Source organism: Desmodus rotundus, chromosome 8 (genome assembly GCF_022682495.2).
Source record: "Desmodus rotundus isolate HL8 chromosome 8, HLdesRot8A.1, whole genome shotgun sequence".
NCBI lineage: Eukaryota > Metazoa > Chordata > Mammalia > Chiroptera > Phyllostomidae > Desmodus > Desmodus rotundus.
The window spans coordinates 27,292,006-27,316,371 of record NC_071394.1 but is presented as its reverse complement, the minus strand read 5'-3'; the positions used below and the strand labels follow the sequence as shown (position 1 = coordinate 27,316,371).

General features: G+C 42.7%; 1 protein-coding gene across 4 annotated transcripts in view; it reads left to right on the top strand.

Moving 5' to 3' along the window:
- The window catches only part of VPS13B (vacuolar protein sorting 13 homolog B), a 669,566-nt gene that overhangs the window by 624,510 nt on the left and 20,690 nt on the right, over positions 1–24,366 (top strand). For all 4 annotated transcript variants that reach the window (XM_024572260.3, XM_024572257.3, XM_045181664.2 and 1 more), the window contains 2 exons: positions 18,301–18,413; positions 22,059–22,864. In XM_024572260.3, coding sequence (XP_024428028.2) covers positions 18,301–18,413; positions 22,059–22,864 — 919 coding nt within the window. The remainder of the gene's footprint in view (positions 1–18,300; positions 18,414–22,058; positions 22,865–24,366) is intronic.

Below are 24,366 nucleotides of genomic sequence, written 5' to 3'. Positions count from 1 at the left end.
CATTACTCTGGATATTGGTGCTGTTATTTTTGTTGTAAGTGGAACATGAACCAAGCATATCATTTCTACTGTGCTTAAAATTTGCCATATTTTAGGCCATCATCCATACACACCAAGATTGTGGGTTCGAACCCTGGTCAGGGCACTTAAAAAACAACCAATGAATGCATGAGTAAGTGGAGCAGCAAATCAGTGTTTCTCTCTCTCCCTCTCTCAATCAATCAGTCAATCAGTGAGAAGTTTTTTAATTGTTATTTTTAATATATAGTGGCATTAAATACATTCACCATGTTGTGCAACCATTACCACTATTTTAGCATCCCAAACCGAAGCTCTGTGCCCGTTAAGCAACTCCCTGTTTCCCTCCACTCAACCCCTTGTAGCCTCTAGTGCACTTTCTGTCTCTGAATTTAGCTGTTCTAGGCACCTCATAAAAGTGGAGTCAAACAATACTTGTCCTTTTGTGTCTGGCTTATTTCACTTGGCATAATATTTTCAAGGTTTATCCATAACATGTGTCAGAACTTTATTCCATTTTGTGGCCAAATAATATTGTGCTGTACTTTTTTAATGTTCTTTACATCTATTAGTTTATTTGATCTTCACAATAAGCTTTTGAAGTAGGTCCCATTGTAATGGTTACAAAACACATATTAAAGTTATAAATATATGTATAGTAATAATGATGATTACCATTTAATAATCACTAACTGTATGCCAGGCATTGGGCTAAGCGCTTTACAGTCATTCTTCTTTTTTAATCGGGGTGACATTGGTTAATAAAATTATATAGCTTTCAAGTGTACAATTGTATAGCACATCATCTGTATCTTGTATTGTGTGTTCACCACCCCAAGTCAAGTCTCCCTCCATCATTTTCCTCCTTCTATCCTCTTCTCCGTCTCGCAGCTGCCTTTCCCTCTGGTAATCACCATGCTGTTATCTGTGTCTATGAGTTTTATTTGTTTGGGGTTTTTTTGCTTAATCCCTTCACATTTTTGACCCAGCCCCCCAACCTTCCTCCCCTGTGACAGCTGTCAGTCTATCTATGTATCTATGAATCTGTTTCTATCTTGTTTGTTAGTTTTTTTGTTCATTAGATTACACATATAAGTGAAGTCATATGATACTGTCACTTAGGATAATAGTCTCCAGGTCTATCAAAGCTGTTGCAAAAGTAAGATTTCCTTCTTTTTTATAGTCAGGTAGTATTCCATTCTGTAAATGTACCACTGCTTTCTCTTTTCTTTTTTGTGATTGTTGGCACTACTGCTGCTGTCCCCCATACCCCCCCCCACCCCTTTCCTTCAACAAGCCCCTACCTTCTCCCTCCCCCCGGCCTTCACCACATTGTTGTCTGTGTCCATGGGCTCTGCATATGTGCATATATGTTCTCTGGCTAATGTCTTCCAGTCCCCATACCCCCTCCCCTCTGAGATGTGTCAGTCTGTTCCATGATTCCATGCCTCTGGTTTTATTTCGTTCATCAATTTATCTTGTTCATTAGATTCCACATATGAGTGAGATCATGTTATCTGTCTTTCTCTGACTGTTTATTTCACTTAACATAATGTCCATGCTGCCACAAAAGCTAACTAAGATTTCCTTCTTTTTTAAGGCTGCAGAGAATTCCATTATGTAAATGTACCACAGTTTTTGTATCTACTCATCTACTGATGGACACTTGGGCTGCATCCAAATCTTGGCTATTGTAAATAACGCTGCATTGAACATAGGGGTGCATATATTCTTTCAAATCAGAGTTTTGGCTTTCTTCGGATATATTCCAAGAATTAGGATCGCTGGGTCATAAGGCAGTTCCATTTTTAATTTTTTGAAGTAACTCCATACAGTTTCCATAGTGGCTGCACCAATCTGCATTCTCACCAACAGTACATAAGGGTTTCCTTTTCACCACATCCTCTCAAACACTTGTTTGTTGTTTTATTGATGACGGCCATTCTGACAGGTATAAGGTGTTCTCTCATTATGGTTTTAATTTGCATTTCTATGACGATTAGTGACATTGAGCACTTTTTCATGTATCTATTGACCATCTGTATGTATTCTTTAGAGAAGTGTGTTTTCAGGTGCTTTGTCTATTTTTTAATTGAATTGTTTGTCTTCCTGGTATTGAATTGTATGATTTCTTTACAAATTTTGGATATTAACCTGTGACCAGATGTATCATTGGCAAACATTTAGTGGGTTGTCTTTTCATTTTGTTGATGGTTTCCTCTGCGGCGCAAAAACTTCATAGTTGGATGTGGTCCCATTTGTTTATTTTTCTTTTATTTCTCTTGCCTGGGAAGATAAATCAGAAAAAGTGTTGCTACAAGAAACATCCGAGATTTTACTGCCTATGTTTTCTTCTAGGATTTTTTTGGTTTCGAGTCTAATATTTAAGACTTTAATCCATTTTGAGTTTATTCTTATGTGTAGTGTAAGTAGGTGGCTTAGTTTCTTTTTCTTTTTTCTTTTTTCTTTCTTTCTTTCCTTTCCTTTTTTTTTTTTAATATCTGTCCAATTTTCCCCAACACCATTTATTGAATAGGCTCTCTTTACCCCATTGTATGTTCTAGCCTCCTTTGTCAAACATTAATTGACTAAAAGGCGTGGGTTTACTTCTGGTCTCTATACTGTTCCATTGAGGTATAGGTGCCACATAGGTGCCTGTTTTTATGCCTGTACCATGCATGCTGTTTTGCTTACTATGACCTTGTAGTAGAGTTTGGTATCAAGTGGTGTGATTCTTCCAACTTTGTTCTTCTTCCTTAAGAGTGCTGTAGCTATTCAGGTTCATTTCTGGTTCCATATAAATTTTTGAAATATTTATCCTAGTTCTGTGAAATACACCATTGGTATCTTGACAGGAATTGTGTTGAATCTATAGATTGCTTTGGGAAGTATGGACATTTTAATGATATTGATTATTCCTATCCATGAACGTGGTATATGCTTCCCCTCTTTTGTATCTTCTTCAATTTCTTTTTTTAGTGTCTTTTCTGAGTACAGGTCTTTTACATCCTTGGTTAAGTTTATTCCTAGTTATTTTATTTATTTTCATGCAATTGTAAATGGGATTGGTTTCTTACTTTTCCTTTCTGATAGTTCACTATTGATCTATGAAAATGCAAATGATTTCTGGATATTGTTTTTATGTGTCCTGTGACTTTACTGAATTCATTTATCAGTTCTAATAGTTTTTTGGTGGAGTCTTTAGGGTTCTCTATATACAGTATCATGTCATCTGCAAATAATGACAGTTTTACTTCTTCCTGTCTAATTTGAATGCCTTTTATTGTTTCTTCTTGTCTGATTGCTTTAGCTAGCACTTCCAGTACTATGTTCAATAAGAGTAGTGAAAGCAGACATCCCTGTGTTGTTCCAGATCTTAAGGGAAATGCTTGTAGTTTTTGCCCATTGTGTATGATGTTGGCAGTGGCTTTGTCATTATGACCTTTATTATGATGAGACATGTTCTCTTTGTACTTTGCTAGGAGTTTTTATTATACATGGGTGCTGAATTCTATCAAATGCTTTTTTGCATCTATTGATATGATTATATGATTATTATCTTTCATCTTGTTTATGTAGTGTATCATGTTCATTGATTTGCAGATATTATATCAACCTTGAATCCCAGGATTAATCCCACTTGAATATGGCGTATGATCTTTTTAATCTATTGCTAGATCTGGTTTGCTAATATTTTGTTGAGGATTTTAGCATCTATGTTCACCAGGGATATTGGCCTATAATTTTCTTTCTTTGTAGTGTCTTCATCTGGTTTTGAAATTAGGATAATGCTGGTCTCATAAAATGAGCTTGGGAGTCTTCCCACCTCTTTAATAATTTGGAATAGTTTGAGAAGGAGAGGAGTTAATTCTTCTTTCAGTTTTTGCTAAAACTCACCTGTGAAGCAATCGCATCCAGAGCTTTTGTTTGTTAGTTTTTTTTATAACTGCTCAATTTCATTAGTTGTAATCTGAGTATTCAGGTTTTCTGATTCTTCCTGATTCAGTTTTGGTAGATTGTATATTTCTAGGAATTTATCCATTTCATCCAGATTATCTAATTTGTTGACATATAGTTGTTTGTAATATTTTCTTACAATCCTTTGTATTTCTTGGTGCTGGTTGTTACTTCTCCTCTTTCTGATTATATTTATTTGGGTCCTCTCTCTGTTTTTATTGATGAGTCTCATTAAAGGTTTGTCAGTCTTGTTTATCTTTTCAAAGAACTAAGTGTGGATTTCAGTGATATTTTGCATTGTTTTTATACTGTATTTTGTTTATTTCTGCTCTGATCTTTATTATTTCCTTCCGTCTACTCATTTTCGGTTCTGTTAGTTGTTCTTTGTCAAGTTCCTTTAAGTGTAAAGTTAGACAGTCTATTTGAGATTTTTCCTTTTTTGCGATAGGCCTATAATTGTATGAATTTCCCTCTTAGAACTGCTTTTGCTGTGTCACGTAGATTTGGGTGTTTTGTGTTCTCATTTTTATTTGTTTCAAGACATCTCTTGAGTTTTTTCTTGATGTCATTGTTACTAACCCATTCATTGTTTAGTAACATGTTATTTGGTCTCCACATCTTTGTGTGTTTTTCAGTCCTTGTGATTGACTTCTGGTTTCATATCATTATGGTCAGAGAAAATGCTTGATAGGATTTCAGATCTTCTTACATTTATTTAGAATTGTTTTGTGTCCTAACATGTGGTCTGTCATAGAAAATGTTCTGTGTACACTTGAAAAGAATGTATATTCTGCTGTTCTGGCATGAAATGCTCTGAAGATATCAATTAAATCCCTCTGATCTAGTGTGTCAGTTACCGCCACCATTTCCTTGTTGATTTTCTGTCTGGAAGATCTAACCATTGATATCAATGGGGTGGTAAAATCCCCTACTTTACTATTGCATTATTGTCAATCTCTCCCTTTATGTTCAAGATTTGCTTTATGTATTTAGGTGCTGGCCACTGGGTGTGTTGGTTCTGGCTCACTTGGGGGTGGAGGGACTCTGGTGCAGGCCAGTGTCAGCCACTGTCTCTGGTCCTGGGTAATCTGTTTAGAACTACATGCAATCCACAGTTTTTTGCTGCTTTTGCTGGGCCTGGGTGTGGCAGGGAGGGCCTAGCTGTGTACCAAGGCCAGCTTTTACCAGCACCAGGCTCTAAGGCAGGTCAGCAAAAGTCCCAAGGCATCCTGAAATCCACTTCCACCTCTGCTTGCCAACTGTCTGTTAGGTTCAGTCACTGAAAGAGCCTCTGACAGTACTCGAATCGCATGAGGTAGGTAGGTTCTCAGTAAGTCACCAGGTAAGGGCGAGTGGTGTTCACCAGACTGATACAGGTTTAAATTTGGTGCCAGTGCTGGATCTGTGACCACTCAGCAAATGTCCCAGGGTATATCAAGGCTAGCTTCCATCTGCTAGGTGCTTTCACACCTTTGTGGTGGGGCAGGGCTTCGGGGAGTCATCAGGGTGAGGCCAGCAGGGTTTATCAGGCTCAGAGAGACCAAGAGTTGGCTGTATGAAAGGAGGGCTCTGCAGTAGTTGGGCATGCAGGGGAAAAATGGCCCATCCTGGAGCCACACAACTCAGTCTATATCCAGAATTTGCCCAGAGCCCAATCTCACCAGGGTGGGACCACTGGGAGTCAGGAGGATGGGGCTATGGATCTCCCATTATGGAGAGGTGTTGGTCAGGTTTCACTAAAGGCAGGCAGAGTGGTCCCAGCTGCAGAGCCACACAACTCAGGCTATCTTGGTTTCTGCCCAGACCTCAGCATGGCAGAGCCACCAGGAGTGGAGAGGGTAGTGTTAGCAGATCTCCCTTGCTTGGGAGGCACTACCGATCAGGTTCATGGGAAAGCAGAGGGAATGGACCTTGCCCCAAAGCCACACAACTGACACCTGAGTCTGCTTGGACCTCTATACTCCAGCCTAGTGCATGAGTTTTGCAGGATGGGACAACAGGGAGTCCAGACAATGGGACTATTGCATTCCCCCAGGCTGGTGACTTTTGGACGGGTAGTACACCACCCAAGAAGATGGCATCTGCAGTATCGGAGAATAATTCAGCATAGAGATCCTGGTGGCTGTCCCTTCAGCTTGTTCCCTGGAGCCAGAGACCCCAGTCACTCATGTGACTCTTGTCTGCTCCACCTTCCCTCCACTGGAGCCCAGGGTGAGTGGCTGCAGATGAGATTTTGTGCATTGGCCCCTTAGGAGGGTGCCTGTGTCTCTAGCAGACTCCTGGCTCTCCCTGGTGGACAGAATCCCTACTGATTTTCCCAGCCAGATGTTATGTGGGCACCTCTTCCTGGCTCTGGTGTTTTGGACTGGGGAGCTCAGCTTGGGGTTGAGACCCCATGCTTCTCAGGGGAAAAACCTCCCCTGATGGCTGAGATATCCCTCTGGAACCTCAGCTGTTTGCCCGGGGGGTGGGGCCAGCCCTTTTAGTGTCTCCACCCTTCCTACCAGTCTTGATGTGTCTTCTGTAAATCCTTGGTTATAAGACTGCTCTTCAGCTAGTCTTCAGTTGGTTATTCAGACTGATTGCTCTAGATTTTAGTTGTAATTCCAGTTTGATCCTGGGAGGAGGTGAGTGTAATATCCCCCTTCTGTGCTACCATCTTGGATTGTCCAAATACCTACATTTGTTCTTATCTAACCTTTACAGTAGCAATACAAGATAGGATTATCATCTCCATGTTACAGAAGTAAATATTGAGACCTCCAGAGTCACATGGCTGGATTCCCAGGGTACTACGAGAGAGGGGCCTGGGATTTTATGCAGAGCTGCCTGGCTCCAGAGTGGCTCTGAAGCCCTGTGCTGCATCATCACCTGGGATTCCTCCCTTCTTCCCCTGCTGGCACATTCTTATCTCTCCAGAGTTTCTTCTTTATACCTGTGACACCTCCCAACCCCAGGACCTTGTGTGTGCTCATAGAATGTTTGCGACATTTAATTTCACTTATTGCTTAAAATGATTTCCTACCAAGTCAAGATTCCTGGCCGTCAGGTACCTGCCTTATTTGTCCTCAGCCGATAGCATAGTACCTGTCAGCACAATGCTAATAAATATCAAATCAATGAATACGTAGGAAGATGAGGTTACCAAGAGAAAAGAAAAAGAAGGGCCCAGGCCTACCCTTGGGGAACTCCAGGATATAATATACTGCAGCAAAAAGAGACTGAGAAGGAAGAAGCGGAGTGGGAGGAGGAAAACCCAGGCAGGGTGGGAATGTGAAGGCCCCTGAGCCAGGAGATGTACAGAGTGTAAGATGGTGGAAACAGGGAAGCAAGCAAACAATTAAATTACAAGCTCAGAGTAAATGGAAGTGAGGAACTGGAGGAACAAGTGAAAAGTGTTCTTTCAAGGAGTGTGGCCATGAAGCAACTGAGACCAGGGGGGCGGAAGTTCTCCATTTGCTGTAGGAGAAGAATCAGTCGAGGAGAAGTAGGAAATATGAGCAAGGAGTTGCCCAGAGAGACAAGTTCAAGGCCCAGGGCCTGTAATCCCACTTGAACAGAAGAGCCTTGTCCTCTAATCTGACAGTGGAAAAGAGGTCAAGAGGGGCACAGGTATAGGTAGAGATATTTGGAGGGATGAGCCGGAAAATTGGGTGAATTACTACTCCATGGGCTTAATAAAGTTTATTGCAAAGTGTAGAATGAACCTTATGTAAAAGAGAGGGGAAAGGGGGTGGGGGCCCAGGGAGTGCTGTAGCTGTGGAAACAGCTGAAGGGCATAGCCAGGGACTGGCACAAGAAGAGCCAGCTAGCCTAGGGGCCACACTCTCCTTGGAGACCTGCATTTACAGGGGTGTGATTTCCATCCACAGTGCTCATTGGATGAACAGTGAAAATCTGCTGAATCTATGAAGCCTCAGGAGACATTTCTGGTCTCATTAATGTACAAAATAAATACTGCATTGCTACTCAAGGGTCCCTGAACTCCCCTGCATGAGTTTGAAGATTTTCAAAACCTTGTTTGTATATGTCTAGGGGCTTCTTTACAATAGGCCTTCTGCCTGCCAAACCTTATTTTGGGGATTCCCATTCACTCTAAATTTCCTCAAACCTTTGTAGTCAGAAATACTTCAAAGCTAAGAGGAGGTACTCTTTCCAACACCCTTATCATCCCTGGTCTGAGGACCCAGCAAAGTGTCATGTTCCCATTAATCTTTGAGGGGCTGTGTGCCATATGTCCTGCAGACCATGGGTTACTTCCTCTTCTGCAGGAAGATTTGTTCCAAACCCTCACCAACATCTCCTCAGTAACGCACCCGGGCATATAAATCACCGGGGAGTGAAGGGAGCTGTGTCCTCTGATGAAAGGAAGCAGCCCTTCTGTAGGAGTCAGTTTGTCTTCCAGGAGCCTTTCCTCAGCCCTGGTTCTGAGGCACATGAAGTGAATTTCAAAACGCAGAAGTAAAACGCCAGAAAATCCCCCTTGTGCCACGTGGAAGCAGAGTCCTCTGGCTCTTGTCAGTCATAGATAGGCCCCTCGCCTCGGTTTTGTAAATGGGACAGGGTTATGTTGTATAAGTTTGAAATGGAATAAGGAAGGGAATATGAAGAAAGTAACTTTATAATGACACAAAGAAGTATCCTTGGCATACGAGTTGTCAGGAAGACCAGATAGCACAGAGGGTGCACGTTCTGATTGTGAAGTTGGGGTGGGGTGTCTGAGGGCGTGACCGCAGCTCCCCCACACCTGGTTAGAATACTAACCACTGAGTATCAGTCCCCTCAACCTTCCAGCCCTGTTTAGAGGCCCTGCAGCGGCCACTGGTGCTCTTATCTAGAATGTGACTGTGATCTTCAGATTCTCGATAAAAAAGCAAAGGCATGAAAAATAAGCTTGCATTGACATTTTGTCATAATTTTGATCCTATCAGGGAAATAGTTTAGAATCCTGTCATAGTGTATGGGATTTTGATTTCTGATAGTCAGAAACCTTTGGAAACATTTTGAAAAATTGAAAAATTCAAAACAAAAGACGTGCAAAGGAAACCCAATAGTTGTCGTTTACCTAACACAGGCGTTGTGAAGCATGCTTCAGCCATTCAGTCAACAAGTACCTACTGATCTCTAGTATGCGCCACACACTATAACTCGGTGCTAGGACTAAACAAAATGCACAGCACAGCCCTTGCCCTCCAGAAGGCTACTTGTGGAGGAGATGGAAAATAAGCCAGTGATCACACAGGTTGCGGGATTACCGGGAACTATGGTAAGAGCTCTGAAGGAAAAGTCCAGTCGTGCTGCAGAGTGGACAGCAGACTAGTTTGCTGAGAGGCCAGGAGTGTGGGTCCGGGTAAGAGACCTTGCCTCTCTGTACCGTCAAAGAGGGGCAGGCAGTAAGTAGACGTGAGAGTGGGGGATGATTCCTGGCAGAAAGAGCAGCGTGTCTGAGGCTTTGGTGCTCAGAGAGGGACTGTGGTCCTTTCAGGAGTGGAAAGGCAGCGGGGCCGTGGTGCAAGTGTACAGAAAAGGCGGAGGGAGAGGAGGCCAGTGAGACACACAGGGCCAGACCCAGCAAGATCCTGTTTCTGCAGTCCGGGATTTTGGTTTTTAGCTTAAGAGCCATGGGGAGTCATTGAATTGTTCACGAAAAGCAATTACTGACCAGTTTGAATGGAAAACAATGAGCAGTTTGAACCCCAAAAAGAGCAAATTAAAATGCTCCCTTTGCAGGTGGCTTCTCTTCTGAAAAGATCCTGTAAATTCTTACGATCTTGGACTCTTAGCAGGAGTATGTAAGAGGGTCCTTGTTTTTCCTGTTTTCTTCTCAAATAGTGTGTGCCTGTTGGGGGAAGGGGGGACGGGTGACAGTCCATCTTGTTTGTGTAGCTCTGTACCATTTACAAAGCACTTTCACATCCACAGCCCACATTCTTTCATTCATTTATTCCATCAGCTTATACTGAGGACCTATCAAGGGCCAAGCCCTTTGACCTGAGTAAGGCATAATTCCTGCCTTCAAGGACCTCAGTAGCTAAGTTAATGTCCTAAGATAGAGCCTTTGATCAGCACAGAAATTCTAAAATAGACCAATAATTTTTATCGCGTTTTTTTAACTGATAAGGGGGTTGAGGCTTAAAAAGTTAGCAGCTAGGTGGTTTGTAACTGACTAAGCAGGAACACGCTAGAACCTGGATCTGCTCCTATGTGACCCACCCTCGTTTTTCCTACACCAAGCCGGGGTCACTGTCTGTCCTTGGAGTTTTGCCCAGGCTACAGAGATACCACCAGAAAGTTCATGGAAGCACAGGTTAGGGGAGGTTTTCTAGTCTCCCCTTTTACTTAGTGCAAGAGTTCCTTGCATGACATTGCACCTCAGAAAACGCCCAGTGGCACAGTCGTGGCTTCTTCCAGCAGTGACTGCGAGGCAGTTTTGGCTCACTTGCTTGGAGCATCATCCAGTAACCAAAAGGTTGCAGACTTGCTTCCTGGTTAGGGCACTTACCCTGGTTGTAGGTTTCATCCCTGGTCCACGCACATACTGGAGGCAACTGATTGATGCTCCTCTCTTGCATTGATGTTTCTCTCTCTCCCTTAATCTCTCCCTTCCTCTCTCCCTAAAATGCCATAGAAAATGTCCTTAGATGAGGAAAAAAAAAATTTTAATATTTGTGATGCTGTCATCCAACATACCAAGTTTCCACAGTAGCCTTTTTTCATCTATAGATGTGGTAAACATGTATTCTGCATGTTCATTTTAGTCATTAAGTATGTTGAACAGGACAAGTGCAAGGTCAACATTCTGTAGTGCCTCTCTAGACACTTCCCTAACGTGTGAGTTCAGTCAGCCACTAATAAACCAAACTCACTGTCCACTAACCCACATTTCTTAATTAAGAAAATACATGTAAAAGCACTTTTTAAACTGGACTATACAAGATATTTCTTATCTTGCTTACAAGAATACCATGAGACACTAGAATCCTCAGAATCACAAGAAGTTAATCACTGTTGCTTCAAGCCTCTGCTATTTTCTTTTCATCCTCATCCAGCCTTTTCTACCTTGATCACCTAGAAATTCATCTCCCTTCTTTTTGTCCCTGGAAGATCTAATTCATCTCATAGCTTTAGCTACCATCACCCAGTCACTCCCAGATAACTCTCTCTGGCCCCCACATCCCTCTGAAGCTCCACCTCCATGTTTCCAACTACCCACCAGACATCTGTGCCAGAAAGACCTTGTTTAACCCAGATTCAGTGCCAGGATGCTTAATAACTACCACAGATTATCGCTGGATTGTCACATAAGGAGAGAAAATGAGGAGGAGGGAGAGAAAGGAAGAGAGAGAGACTTTCAAGAATTATTTGCAATTATTTCCTATGCATCACCTTATAACTTATTTACTCAGTAAAATTAAACTGGAGTAATTTTTTGAAATATTTGTTGGATATAAATATAATAAATAATCATTTTAATAAAGATGACAATATATAGAACAGCCCAATTTTATTAAAGTGTTTCTTATTTGTAATTGCAATAAAAGAGAAAGTAGTAAGTGGAAAGCAGGATTCAGGCCTGAAATAGCAAACCCACATACGTAAGGGAAAGTCTCACCGAGCAGGGTGCTCTAGCACAGATACAAATGACAAAACAGAGTTCCCCAAATGTCTTGTGCTAAAATCAGCACCTCTTTTCCTGTATGTTGCCTATAGCCTTCCACACACGTACCCCAATGCCCCCCGTGTGACGTGGAGGAAGTAAAAAATAACTAATTGACAGCATCGATCAGGACTGGCCAGCTTCTTCGGCAATAATAAATGACTAAAAAAATTCCCCTTGGCCATCAAAGATTGAGTAAATCATCCTTTTTCCCACACACAGAACAAACAAATCTCCCCAGGGTTCTAACCAGTCACCACACCCCGCTGGGAATCCAGTACTTCTGAGTGGTGCTCCCCGAGTTGACTCCTTTCTCTCTAGAGACCTATGCACTCATCTGCTCCCCTCCCCCACCACTTAACAGGACAACCTAACACGATATTAGTCCGTCCAAATCAGAAAGAGGAAGAGTGAGAGACATACAGCGGCATCTCATCCCTAACTCTGAGATTTGGGAGCACGTGTTGTGGGATCTATACCTTGGGTGCCAGGAATAGTCTCTGAGCTCTGCTTCTGTTCTTGGACTTGCTCCCTCCCCATTATTCCTCCAGTCCTTGCATCTACCCTCAGAGCTCTGCTTTGGCCAGAATTAAAGCTTCTTTTGAGTTTCAAATAATCACATTCTCTCTCAGGCTATGCTCATGATTTACTGGGCAGTAGTAATTTCTCAAGAACTCAGTAGGCTTCTTATCTGTTTGGTTTCAGAGAATTCCATGTGCCAGTAACCACAACATGGCACTTTTTTAAAGACACACTTCTATGCTATGGTGCTTCCCTACCTCCCCCTGGATTTCAGAGAACTTCTGTGGGAAATTTATACTCTTAATCTAAATGTTTGTCTGAGTCAGTTTAACAATCAAACAATTTTCACAGTGAGTATACACCTAAATATAGCCCTAAAGCTGAGTATTCATCTGCCTGTGTGTGCAAAGACAAAATTTCATGCTGTTTCTGGTTTAAAAGCATTTCTAACTTTGCAAGGCCTTGAATTTCTGGAATATCTCTATTTTCTCTCATTTTTGTTGCAAACTGGCCACATTCTTTCCTGAGCTTCTCTCTTTTTCATAACACATGGCCAGACACAGCCAACAGCAACCAACACCCACTACTAGTGTTTTATTTCCAAACTTCATCTTCTAGAGCTACAAATTTGTTAGATTTATGATCAACCTCCCAAGTGATCTCAGGCAACAGTTTTACTAAACGTCTTGCCACTTCATAATATAAATCCCCATTTTGTAGCCTTCATTATCAGTTTGTTTTTTTAATATATATTTTGATTGTGCTATTACAGTTGTCCCATTTCCCCCCTTTATTCCCCTCCACCCTGCCCACCCCCTCCCTCCCACATTCCCCCGCCTTAGTTCATGTCCATGGGTCATACCTATAAGTTCCTTGGTTTCTCCATTTCCTATACTATTCTGAACATCCCCGTCTATTTTATACCTACCATTTATGCTTCTTACTCCCTATAATTTTCCCCCTCCTTCCCTGCTGATAACCCTCCATGTAATCTCCATTTCTGTGATTCTGTTCCTGTTCTAGTCATTTGCTTAGTGTGTTTTTGTTTTTGTTTTTGTTTTTTGGTTCAGTCGTTAATAGTTGTGAGTTTGTTGTCATTTTACTGTTCGTATTTTTTATCATCTTCTTTTTCTTAGATAAATCCCTTTAATATTTCATGTAATAAGGGCTTGGTGATGATGAACTCTTTTAAGTTTACCTTATCTGAGAAGCACTTTATCTGCCCTTCCATTCTAAATGATAGCTTTGCTGGATAAAGCAATCTTGGATGTGGATAGGTCCTTGCCTTTCATGACTTGGAATACTTCTTTCCAGCCCATTCTTGCCTGTAAGGTCTCTTTTGAGAAGTCAGCTGACAGTCTTATGGGAACTCCTTTGTAGGTAACTGTCTCCTTTTCTCTTGCTGCTTCTAAGATTCTCTCCTTATCTTTAATCTTGGATAATGTAATTACATTGTGCCTTCGTGTGTGCTTCCTTGGGTCCAGCTTCTTTGGGACTCTCTGAGCTTCCTGGAAGTCTATTTCCTTTGCCAGATTGGGGAAGTTCTCCTTCATTATTTGTTCAAGTAAGTATTCAGTTTCTTGTTCTCCCTGTTCTCCCTCTGGCACCCCTATGATTCAGATGTTGGAATATTTAAAGTTGTCCTGGAGGTTCCTAAGCCTTTCCTTGTTTTTTTGAATTTTTGTTTCTTCATTCTGTTCTGGTTGAATGTTTCTTTCTTCCTTCTGCTCCACATAGTTAATTTGAGTCCCAGTTTCCTTCCCGTCACTGTTTGTTCCCTGTACATTTTCCTTTATTTCACTTTTCATGGCCTTCACTTCTTCCTCTATTTTGTGACCATACTCAACTAATTCTGGGAACAGAATCCTGATTACCAGTGTTCTGAACTATGCCTCTGATAGGGTGACTGTCTCTTTGTCACTTAGTTGCATTTTTTCTGGAGCTTTGATCTGTTCTTCCATTTGAGCCATTTTTTTGGTTTCGGCATGCCCATTACGTAGTAAGGGGTGGAGCCTTAGGTATGCACCAGGGCAGGGCAACCCATGTTGCTGCATTGTGATGCTGTGCAGGGTGGGGGGTGGGGGTGTCCGAGAGGGAACAAGGACACTTGTTCAGCTCTCTGACAGCTTTCGGTCACTTCTCCCATTACTCACAACCAAACTGGGCCCTTCTGGTGCTGATTCCCAGTATCCTGTGGGTCTCTCCAACGAACTTTCCTGTGAGGCTGGGAGTTTCTTCTGCTGCCACCTCAACCCCCACAGGTGTTTTCAGTCAGAGGTTTGAGGCTTTATTTCCCCACGCTGGAACCTAGGGTTGCACAGTCTGTCTCGCTCCCCATTTGTTCCTCCCAGTTTATCTGCACGCAAGTGTGGGACCGCCTGGTCCGCCAGCCACCACCTCACCTGGTCCACCAGCTGCTGCTTTGCCCTGAGTCCTTTTCACCCGGCTGCCCACCTCCCCCACTTCTACCAGACTGGATGAATGTTTCTTCTTTAACTCCTTGGTTGTCAGACTTCCATGCAGTTCGATTTTCTGTTAGTTCTGGTTGTTTTTTGTTTTTAAATTTGTTGTCCTTCTTTTGGTTGTGCAGGAGGTCCAAATGTATCTACCTATGCCTCCATCTTGGCTGGAAGAGATCATCAATTTCTACTTCAGTGAAGCCAAACACACATATTTTTTATTTTTTTCAGAACCCTACTTCTATTACCAATATCTATGTTAGTTAAGATGGGCTCAGTTATGCTGCCTATTGTAATCCTAGAATTTTCTTCTTGCTCGTGCCGTGTGCCTAGTGTTTTATCATGGAAGGGAGAGGGCTTGTGTTTCACAAGTTCACTCAGGGGCCCAGGTTGATGGGTCCATTATCTTCCATTTCCCCAAGCAGAAACAATAGCGATAAACTTCTCATGATTCTGAGGATTTGATTGGGTGACTTCTGCAGGATAAGCCTGAAATCACTGATGTAGCTGCATTCAGCTGGAGGGTTGGCTGAGGGACAAGCTCAGCTGGTAAGTCTGGGCGTCTCTCTCACTACTCGGCCCTTCCTCCTGAGTAAGGCTACACCTGGCTTCCTCACATGGCGGTAAGAGGGCAAACCCCAGAAAGCAAGCTTTATCAAGCAGCCTTTTGCTTCATGTTTACTGATCTCCCATTCGCTGAAAAAAACCAGGTGGCCAAGCTCTGTTGCAATATGGGAAGGGACCAAACGAAGGCATAGGTCCTGGGATGTGCAGATCCTTGATTTTGTAACAATCTACCACAACTGTGCAGAGCAGAAGTCAGCAAACTTTTCTTTTTTAACGTCTAGATAGTAAATATTTTAGGCTTTGCAAGCCATACAGCCTTTGTCGTGATTTCTCAACTCTGCTCTTAGAGACAGTGTGTAAATAAATGAACAGAGCTGTGTTGCAATAAAACTTTATTTACAGTAACAGGCAGCAGATCGGATTTGGTCCACCATGGATCTGGAACATTTGGTCTTTGCAGGGGAAGAAAGCTGCCTCTTTCATGCTTTGACTCAGAAGCAACACATGTCAGTCCATTGAGCAGAAGTAGTCATGGCCATACCCTGCAAGGGGCAAAGGATTAAAATTCCACCATAGGAGCCGCAATGAGATAACACCCATTCAGATCTTTACTGAGTACCAGACACAAAACCACCGCCTTGTAAGTTTATACAGCAACCAGGATGGTTCACAGTCTGAGAGGGAGAAGCATTTTATACATCTCTGCCCTGAAACTGTTAGTTATTTATTATCTCATTATCTGTGCGCTTGGCTTTTTCACAGCTTGAGCTAGAAGGAGCTTGAGGGTGTGATTGTATCTTCTCGATCCCTAATATAGTGACTGAGTCATTGTGAGTCCTCTTTAGGTGTCAAAAATTGATTGACTGACTGAATGAGCAAACCATCAGACCAAAACAAGGATTTTAAACTTCTGGGGGACCTGATTGATGGGAGCCTAAATTCTCTGGCACTTAGTTACCTCTCTCCCTAATCCCTAGAGCTGCCACTGTACAAAAGACCTGGCACTGTGACTTGTTTGTCTGCAGGTAAAAAGAGGCAAGGGCGGGCTCCAAGAACTCAGGTCTGGATTTCTTCCATTCTAACGATAAATGAAAGGAACATCAAGCGAAACTTTCTTTTCAGAAGAAAAAGAAAGACATTAAAGGTTTAGGTTGCACTTGCTTCCTGAGCGTCCCATGGGCAGCTGACAGAAACCATCAACTTGCCTTATTTTTATTATCTTAGAAAGGAGAAGTATCCTCCTGTTGCAGCTCCTGAAGATGACTTCCGCAGTGAGCAGAACAATAAGTATTTCCCTCTTCTGATCCCCTCCTGCCCTCTTGGAGGGGTGGTAGTTCTGGATTTTCACATTTGCTGCTAAAATCCCGGGGCATGCGCCGAAGCTGTGGACAGCCACTGAGGGAAGGGAGTATTGACTGGAGCGCAGGGGCTGGAAAAGGTTTGTGCCGAAGGAATAATCCCATTCCTGTAAGCCTACGAAGGCACTTAACTTACTTCATATGTTATATAAAATAATGGCTTTTATGAATGTGTTCCTCAAAGAACACCTGTTTTAGAGTCATGAGCTGAGCCATTTTTGAGGTTGGCTACATTCCACATTTTATCATATTTGAGTTCAGTTCTTACCTTGAAACAAACAAGGCAATTTCAGGATACAGAGTCTTTGGAAATAGATATTTTTGCAAAGCAATCCATTTGGGAAACATGTCCATAGAGAATACAGATTGAGTCAGGCATGGTGACTGTGATACAAACAATGCTGTTGGTGACTGAATAGAAATATGGTCAAAGCATTATGGGAATTCAGGTGTAGGGATGGTGTCAAGCTGAGTACAGGAATAGAAAAATAGGAGAATGGAATGAAGTGTCCCTTACACTGTATATGCAAAGATACATAGGATTTTGAAAGGAATTTATGGGAAAAAGTATATTCTAGGCTCAGGGAGGGCTGAGTGTCAGACAAGGGCCTAAGCTGGAACAGTGGCTGAAGAATGAAAAAGAAGGCACTAGTTTAGGAGGCAGCAGAGCTGGGGGCTCTGATGAGCGGCAGGCTGCATGGGATGAGAGGGAGGGAGGAGGCAGAGACGGCACCAGGCCGTCTGAAGGCAGTCAGGGTTTCTGAAGGAAGAGCCATTGCACAAGAAAAAAGCCCAGGACCTGGAAGTTGCTTCAGACTTGAGTCTGTGACTCTCTCCTCTGGTTCTGTGTTTACTCCTGGTAACTCTTCGTTTGGAGAATTAGAATACACTCATTACATGTCAAGCAAGCACCTAGCTTGGTTCCTTCATCCAGAAATTTTCAATCTTTTATTTGCTGTCCTAACAATAAGGGCCCCGCTTGGACTGAACTGATACCGCAAATCATCAGAATCAACCTTCCCAGACATAAGGAGGTTCTTGCCCCAACCCTCAGGTAATGCTGGCTGCAAACATGATGTTCTTGGAGTTGTGTTTCAAATAGTTCTGTTTTCAAATATTTATCCATTTAACCAAATTCAGTATTTATGGCTGCAAGGACATCTGTGCTCGTGGCCTGGCACCTGGCTGCTGAGATTGAATGTTTTTTAATTCTCAGTCACTGCAGAAGAATTAATTTAGACTCCAGTCAAATGAAATTATCTGACGGTCTTGTGACAAGTTTTGTAAAGGACCTTGGAAGGATGATGGTCGGCCTTGTTGGTAGGTTTGTGGTTAGGTTTTTGTGTCCCCCGTGTAGAAGAGCATTCTCGTAGTAGTAAATCAACACTCAAGGACCTGGAAGTTTTTTGCACATTGCATTTCAAGTCCAGAGCTTTCAAGGGCTTTCTTTCCCACAGAAATTCATACGCACACGTCAAGCTGGCCCATGGCTGGGCTCTAGCCCCCACGGTGTTATTTGCCAATGCCAAAGACGTGGAGAATGAAGACACTTATGCCCCGTTGTCCCCCATTTTTTTTCTACTGGATATTAAAAAATCTGGGTTTGACTTTTCTCTTTTTCATTTCAAGTCAGCTGAATAGCCTGTACACATGGATATAAAGAAATATAACCAGGAAGTGTTTATGGTGTGGAATCAGAGTTGGTCATTTCAGTGGCATTTCTTATTTCTTTTTAATCAGAGACTGAATATCTCTTTTGCAGATTGTGTTCCTGACTGGCTTTGGTTATGTATATGTGGACGTGGTCCATCAGTGTGGCACCGTCTTCGTCACTGTGGCCCCAGAAGGAAAAGCAGGACCTATTTTAACCAATAGGTGGGTTTAACTTTTATCCCAGTAGCAGTGTAGTAAGCTTTCCCATTATGAAATCAGAAACCTATTATTTACCATTTTTTGTCACACCTATTTATACATTAAAGCTTTTGGTTGATTATTGTGCAGTCCATCAGGGTGTGGTTATCAGCATTAAATCATATCTATCTATAATGGCATCTGTTGTCTTATTTCAGTACCCCTTCCAGTTCTTCCATGATATTAACAAACTGATTTCCAAACAAAGGCATACATCTTAAAATTAAACATTATCATTAGCGTGAAATGCAAATTAATACTTCCGTATCCACACAACATCCTAGCAGTTAGTAACCGAACTTAGCAATTAGAGCTGCATGAAAAATCAGCTCACCTCTCAGAGCCACATTTTCCCCTTTAGCCTGAATGTTGCCATCAGGTCTCACAAACATGAATCAAAGAGCTAGTACCCTTAATTTAAAAGAACTCATATCATTCGGTCGGAATAATAGGAAGGTAGCCTCTTCTTCCACAAAGACAAAACACATGAGCAGAAAATTCTAGAAAGAGGAAATACAAATAATCGAATAAAGGCATATTTAAATAAGATATTACCTGTCATATTAACAAAAATTATTACCATTTTCTAGAAAGCACTTTAGAAATATATATTAAAAGCTTTAAAGTCCCTTTGGCTTAGAAATTCCAATTTTAAGAGTTTAAGAGATAAAGCAATAATTAGAGAAGTAGGCAAAGATATATGCAGAGAGATATATGAGCATATTACATTGCCAAATATAATGGCCAAAACATCCAGAGTAGAAATGCCCATCAGTAGGGGAATGGAAAATACATAAGTGTCCCATAAGTAGTATATCCACAGAAAATAGGCTTAGAGGATTTCAGTGGGCTAGAAAGATGCATGTGATAGCCCTGAAATAGAGAAAACAATGTAAAGTTGAGTACATAAATATGACCCTAGTTACGTGTCATGTGTACCTGTGGGTGTGCGTGCATATTTATGCACACACATTCCTCCTCTCTCTCTCGCCCTCTCTCTCTCTCACTTGCTCACACACACAGAAAACATTCCTAAAAAGAAGCCTGAAAAGAATCAAAATTGTTTGTAGATATGGGGTTATAAGTGATTATTATTTAGTAATTTTTGTATTTTCATTTTGTACAGTAAAACTTTATTTTGTAACCAGAAAAATTAATGTATTCTAACAGTATAAAATGATACCAACTTTGATATATTTGTTTAGGCCCTTTTTAAAAATGTTTCTAGCTTTTCACAGACGGTTAGGAACTCATTAATTTGGACCCTGCCAAATTATTATTAATTTGATTTTATATTTCAAACAAGGTTGGGTAGAATGTTTTCTTTGCTTAGCCATGTTTGTAAAATGTCAATTACATAACAGAATTAGAGACTAAATTTTAAATTGCATAGTACAAAATTTCAAGTCTGCCGAAGACTTCCGGAAACATTTTTAGGGCATTAGTAGGACATTGCTGATGGCAGTAGTGACAACCCATACATTCAGGGATGGGAATAGGCAAGGCACAACTATTTACTTGCACTTCCTTAATTCATTCAGCCAATGTTTTCAAGAGTTTAGTGGATGCCCAGTGCTGTTCTAAGGGTAGTGATACATCAGTAAGTAGAGAGACCAAAATCCCTGCTCTTGAGGAAATCATATTCTCATAGGCACAAAATGGGAAGACAAAGAATAAGCTTAATAAAGGAAATTTTATAGAAGTCATAAATCTAAATTTATTTCATTATACTCAAATGTAAGGTCAGGTAGCATTCTGCAGCTATAAAAACAGAGCCAAGTAAGAAGGACATAGGGAGAGAAAGAGCATAGTTTTTAAAAACTGGTGCAAATCTCACCAAGGAGCTGGCATTTGAGCAAAGCCTTGAAAGCAGCAGGAGAGTTGGCAGTGTGCTTGTCTGGGGGAAGAGCTTTTCAGAGAGCAGGCACAGTCAATGCAAAGGTCCGAACCAGTTGGCCAGCATCTTAGAGAAGCAGGGGAGGGGCCGGTGTGGGCCAGATGGAATGGAGGAAAGTGAGAGTGTAGTACCTGAGGTCAGAGAGGGGAGGGCTGGAAGGAGGGGACACATTATGTAGGGCTTAGTCTTAATTCTGAGTGAAATGGGGAAGTCCTTGGAGCTTTTTGAGTAGAGAAGTTTCATGATCTGACCTAAATTTTTGGAAAATCGTTGGCTGCTTTGTTGAACTAGATTGTAGAGAAGCAAGGGTGGAAGTGGGGAGACTAGTTAGGAGATTGATTATTGCAGTTACACTAGAGAGAGATTCTGAAATGGTCACTTTCTGGATATCCTTTTAAGGACAAGCAATGGGATTTCCCTGGTGCATTGGATAAGGGTTGAAAATAAAGGCATCAAGGAGGAGTCCAGAATTGTTGGTCTAACAACTGGTAAAATGTGGCTGCCATTAGCTGAAATGGGAAAGACTCTGTGTGGATTTGGGGTAGGACCAAGAGTCTGGTTACAGACCTGACAAATTGAGCTTCATTTAGACATGTGAGTGACTCTGTGGATAGGCAGTTAATGTGCAAGACTGGAGTGCAGGGCAAGTTCTAGGCTGACTGTGGGCTTTAGAAGTCGTCAACATATAGATGAGGTGTCAAGCCGTGAGACTGGACGGGATTTCCAAGGGGAGGAGGGAGTGGAGATGGAGAAGAGGACCAAGGGCTGAGCTTTGGGTGCCTTAACTTGAAGAGATCTGGGTGAAAAGGAGAGAGCCACATAGGTGACTGAGAATGGATTACCAGAGGTAGAAGGTATGAGGGAAGACACGTAAAGATACTGTTTCCAGCAGGAGGGAGTCAGCAACATCCAATGCCACAGACTGAAAGCCCGCCATTTGATTTGGCCACACGGAAGTCGCTGGTGACCTTGAGGAGAGTTGCCTTGGTAGACTGGCAGGGTCAAAAGCCTGTGTGGAGCAAAGAGAAAGGTTAATTAAGAGAAAATGGAAGGAGAGAAATAGAAGACAATGTGTATAGAAAATGCTTTCAAGTTTTTTTGTAAGAAGAATGAGGAAGATGAGTGGTAGCTAGGAGAGTTATAAGAGGGGTTTTTTAAGATAGGAGAAATAGCAGCATGCTCATAAGCTGCTGGTATTGAAGAAAATGAGCAATTGCCTAGAGGAGGTGAGCGGAGAGATCCGGGCCCATGGGCTCTAGAGATGGCGGGGCAGCAGCGCACAGGCCCTGACGCCGGCAGATGGGCTGCTGTGGCAGGAGCCGGTGCAAAATTTTCTTTGGCGTGCTTCACTCTTCCAATTTAAGGAGTCTTGGTTGTTTTTTATGTCCTTCTGCCCCGTGATGATTATGATAGAGGATTAGTGCACGGCGACTAGAGGGATTTTGGAGTAAAAATCTGGTGTTGATAAGGGAAACACATAGAGGAACGTGACAAGAACTTGTAGTAGTCCCATCGGGAACACTTCCCAATATTGTTGGAGTGTGACCGGCTCCGTCCAGACACGATGTACTGACAGTTGAGTTCTTACATGTCCCTTAGGAGAAGCTGATGGGACATCAGGAGGTGTTTAATAAGGACTATCATTTTTTTAAAAAAAAGAAAGGAAGAAAGAAGCACGAGGAGACTAATGTTCTTTTCCTTTTCTCCTCTAGAACTCTAGAGAAGATGGTGACATTTAAAATGTTCATCACTCAGGTGAGCCTGGCAGTGTTTGATGACCTCACCCACCACAAAGCATCATCTGAACTTCTGAGACTCACGCTGGACACTGTGTTTCTGCAAGTGGCCCCAGCGGCCTCTCACCTCCCCGGGGAGGAGCCCGGCACGGCGCTCTTCCGGCTCCACTGCGTGGAGCTCTGCTGCGGGGACCTGCAGCTGGACAACCAGCTGTACAACAAGTCCAATTTCCACTTCGCTGTCTTGGTCTGCCAGGAAGAAAAACCAGACCCCACCCAGTATGCCAAAATGCAGAGTCTTCTTGCATCCAGCAGAGATTTGGAAGAATACAAGAAAAAATGTTTTATCAAACTTTGCCTCACCTTAACGGAGGGCGAGAGCTTCCTGTTTGATATTAATGAGTTCAGTTTTGAATTGAAACCTGCCCGACTGTATGTGGAAGATACATTTGTACACTACATCAAAACTTTGTTTGAGACCTACCTTCCTAGTGGCAGCCTGGACGGTCAGCCCGCGGTGCTCTCGGGTGGTCAGCGGGCACTGCCCGTGCAGGTCAGACAGCACGCCAGGGCCCTGGTGAACCCAGTGAAGTTGCGGAAACTGGTGATACAGCCGGTGAATCTCCTCGTCAGCATCCACGCGTCCCTGAAGCTGTACATAGCCTCCGACCACACTCCACTCTCCTTCTCAGTGTTTGAAAGAGGCCCCATCTTCACCACGGCCAGGCAGCTCGTCCACGCCCTGGCGATGCACTACGCCGCCGGGGCTCTTTTCCGAGCAGGTGAGGACGTGACTGAGGGTGTGGGGAGCCAGAGCCTGGGCAAAGAGGAAACGCTGCGGGGTAGTGCCTTATGGACATCGAGACGTGGGGAGGCAATACGGCGAGGAGTGCAGCGTGTGGGCTGTGCAGTTGGACAGCAGTGGGTTTCAGTCTAGACTCTGTAAGGCCTCGGGCACATTGTTGAACCGCCCCGAGTCTCAGTTTCCTCAGCCATAAGATGGGTGGTTAAGATTTTTGAGAGGATACAATGAAAGTATACAAGGTGCCCTGAATTTTGCTTGGCACTTAATAAACATTAAAGCAATAGTAGCTGTTTATTTGCTGTTATTAACTTAGAATTGTAATTCCATTTAGCAAGCAGCCTTTTGGCTCCTTGCACGTACAAAGCTCTATATTTGCACGGTAGTGCAGCCGGGGAAAGTGGCCCAGGCCGTCCAGCCCGGGTGGAAAAGAAATGCCGTTCTAGGTTGTTAGCTCTCTTCATGGCAGTCCTTCAGGAATAGCTGCAAGGAGAGAAATTCAAAGGATTTGTTTGCTCACAAGATGCACAAAGAGCCTTCGACCTCCCAGTGCGGCCCTGCCCGTCTAGACAGCTGGAGGAGAAGGCCATGAATGCCTCGCCCTCTCTCCACAGACCCGAGCTGCGGAAGTCTGCGGGGCTGGCTTGAACATGTGTACAAATGTTGTCGGGGGTGGGGGGACAGTGTGCTACAAGTTGAGTGTTGGGGACCAGGCTGTCTCAGAATACTCTATGGCAGCAGTTTTCAACCTTTTTCCTCTGACGACACACATAAGCTAATTACTAAAATTCTGTGGCACACCAAAATATAGATTATATTTTTTGCCAAGTCTCACACACAAAAAAAGGTATAATTTAGATTCATTCACACCAGACTGCTATTGTGTTGGCTGTTGTCATTTTTTTATTTGACAGTCTAAGGGAAAGGAGGTCAGTGCCCCTGACTAAATAGTCAGGTATTGACTACTTAAAAATTATATTTTAAAAATTCTTGTGGCGCACAAGTTGAAAATCACTGTTCTATGATAACCAGAGTCAAAGCACACGTCCCTGACCCAAATGCACCCGAAAGGGGTTTGGGTTTGGCAGTCTGGCTCCTCATGTTCCCATGAACTCAAGCAACACACCGCAGCCAGAGTTGGTCTCGTGGTCTCTCTCTGGTAAAGAACATGGAAGTCTTACTTTCTGAAAGTAACAGAGGAGAGAACCTTTGTAACATTGTACTTGGTGAATGTTTTCCCGTAGAGGATTAACATGGTAGCAGCAAATGACCATGTTGCTGTATTGGTAAGATTCCATTTTCTCCCTGATGAAATTCATAGAGTTAGTAGGGCTACCCAGAACTCCTAAGTGAGAATGACAAGCTCTGGGGAGGGCCCTGCCCCAACTGTTGTTTTGATAGCTTGCACAACAATGAAGAAGTATTTCCCTCTTGCTAAGAAATCATTTAAAAATAAGCAGTTAAGATTTCAAATTTAATAGA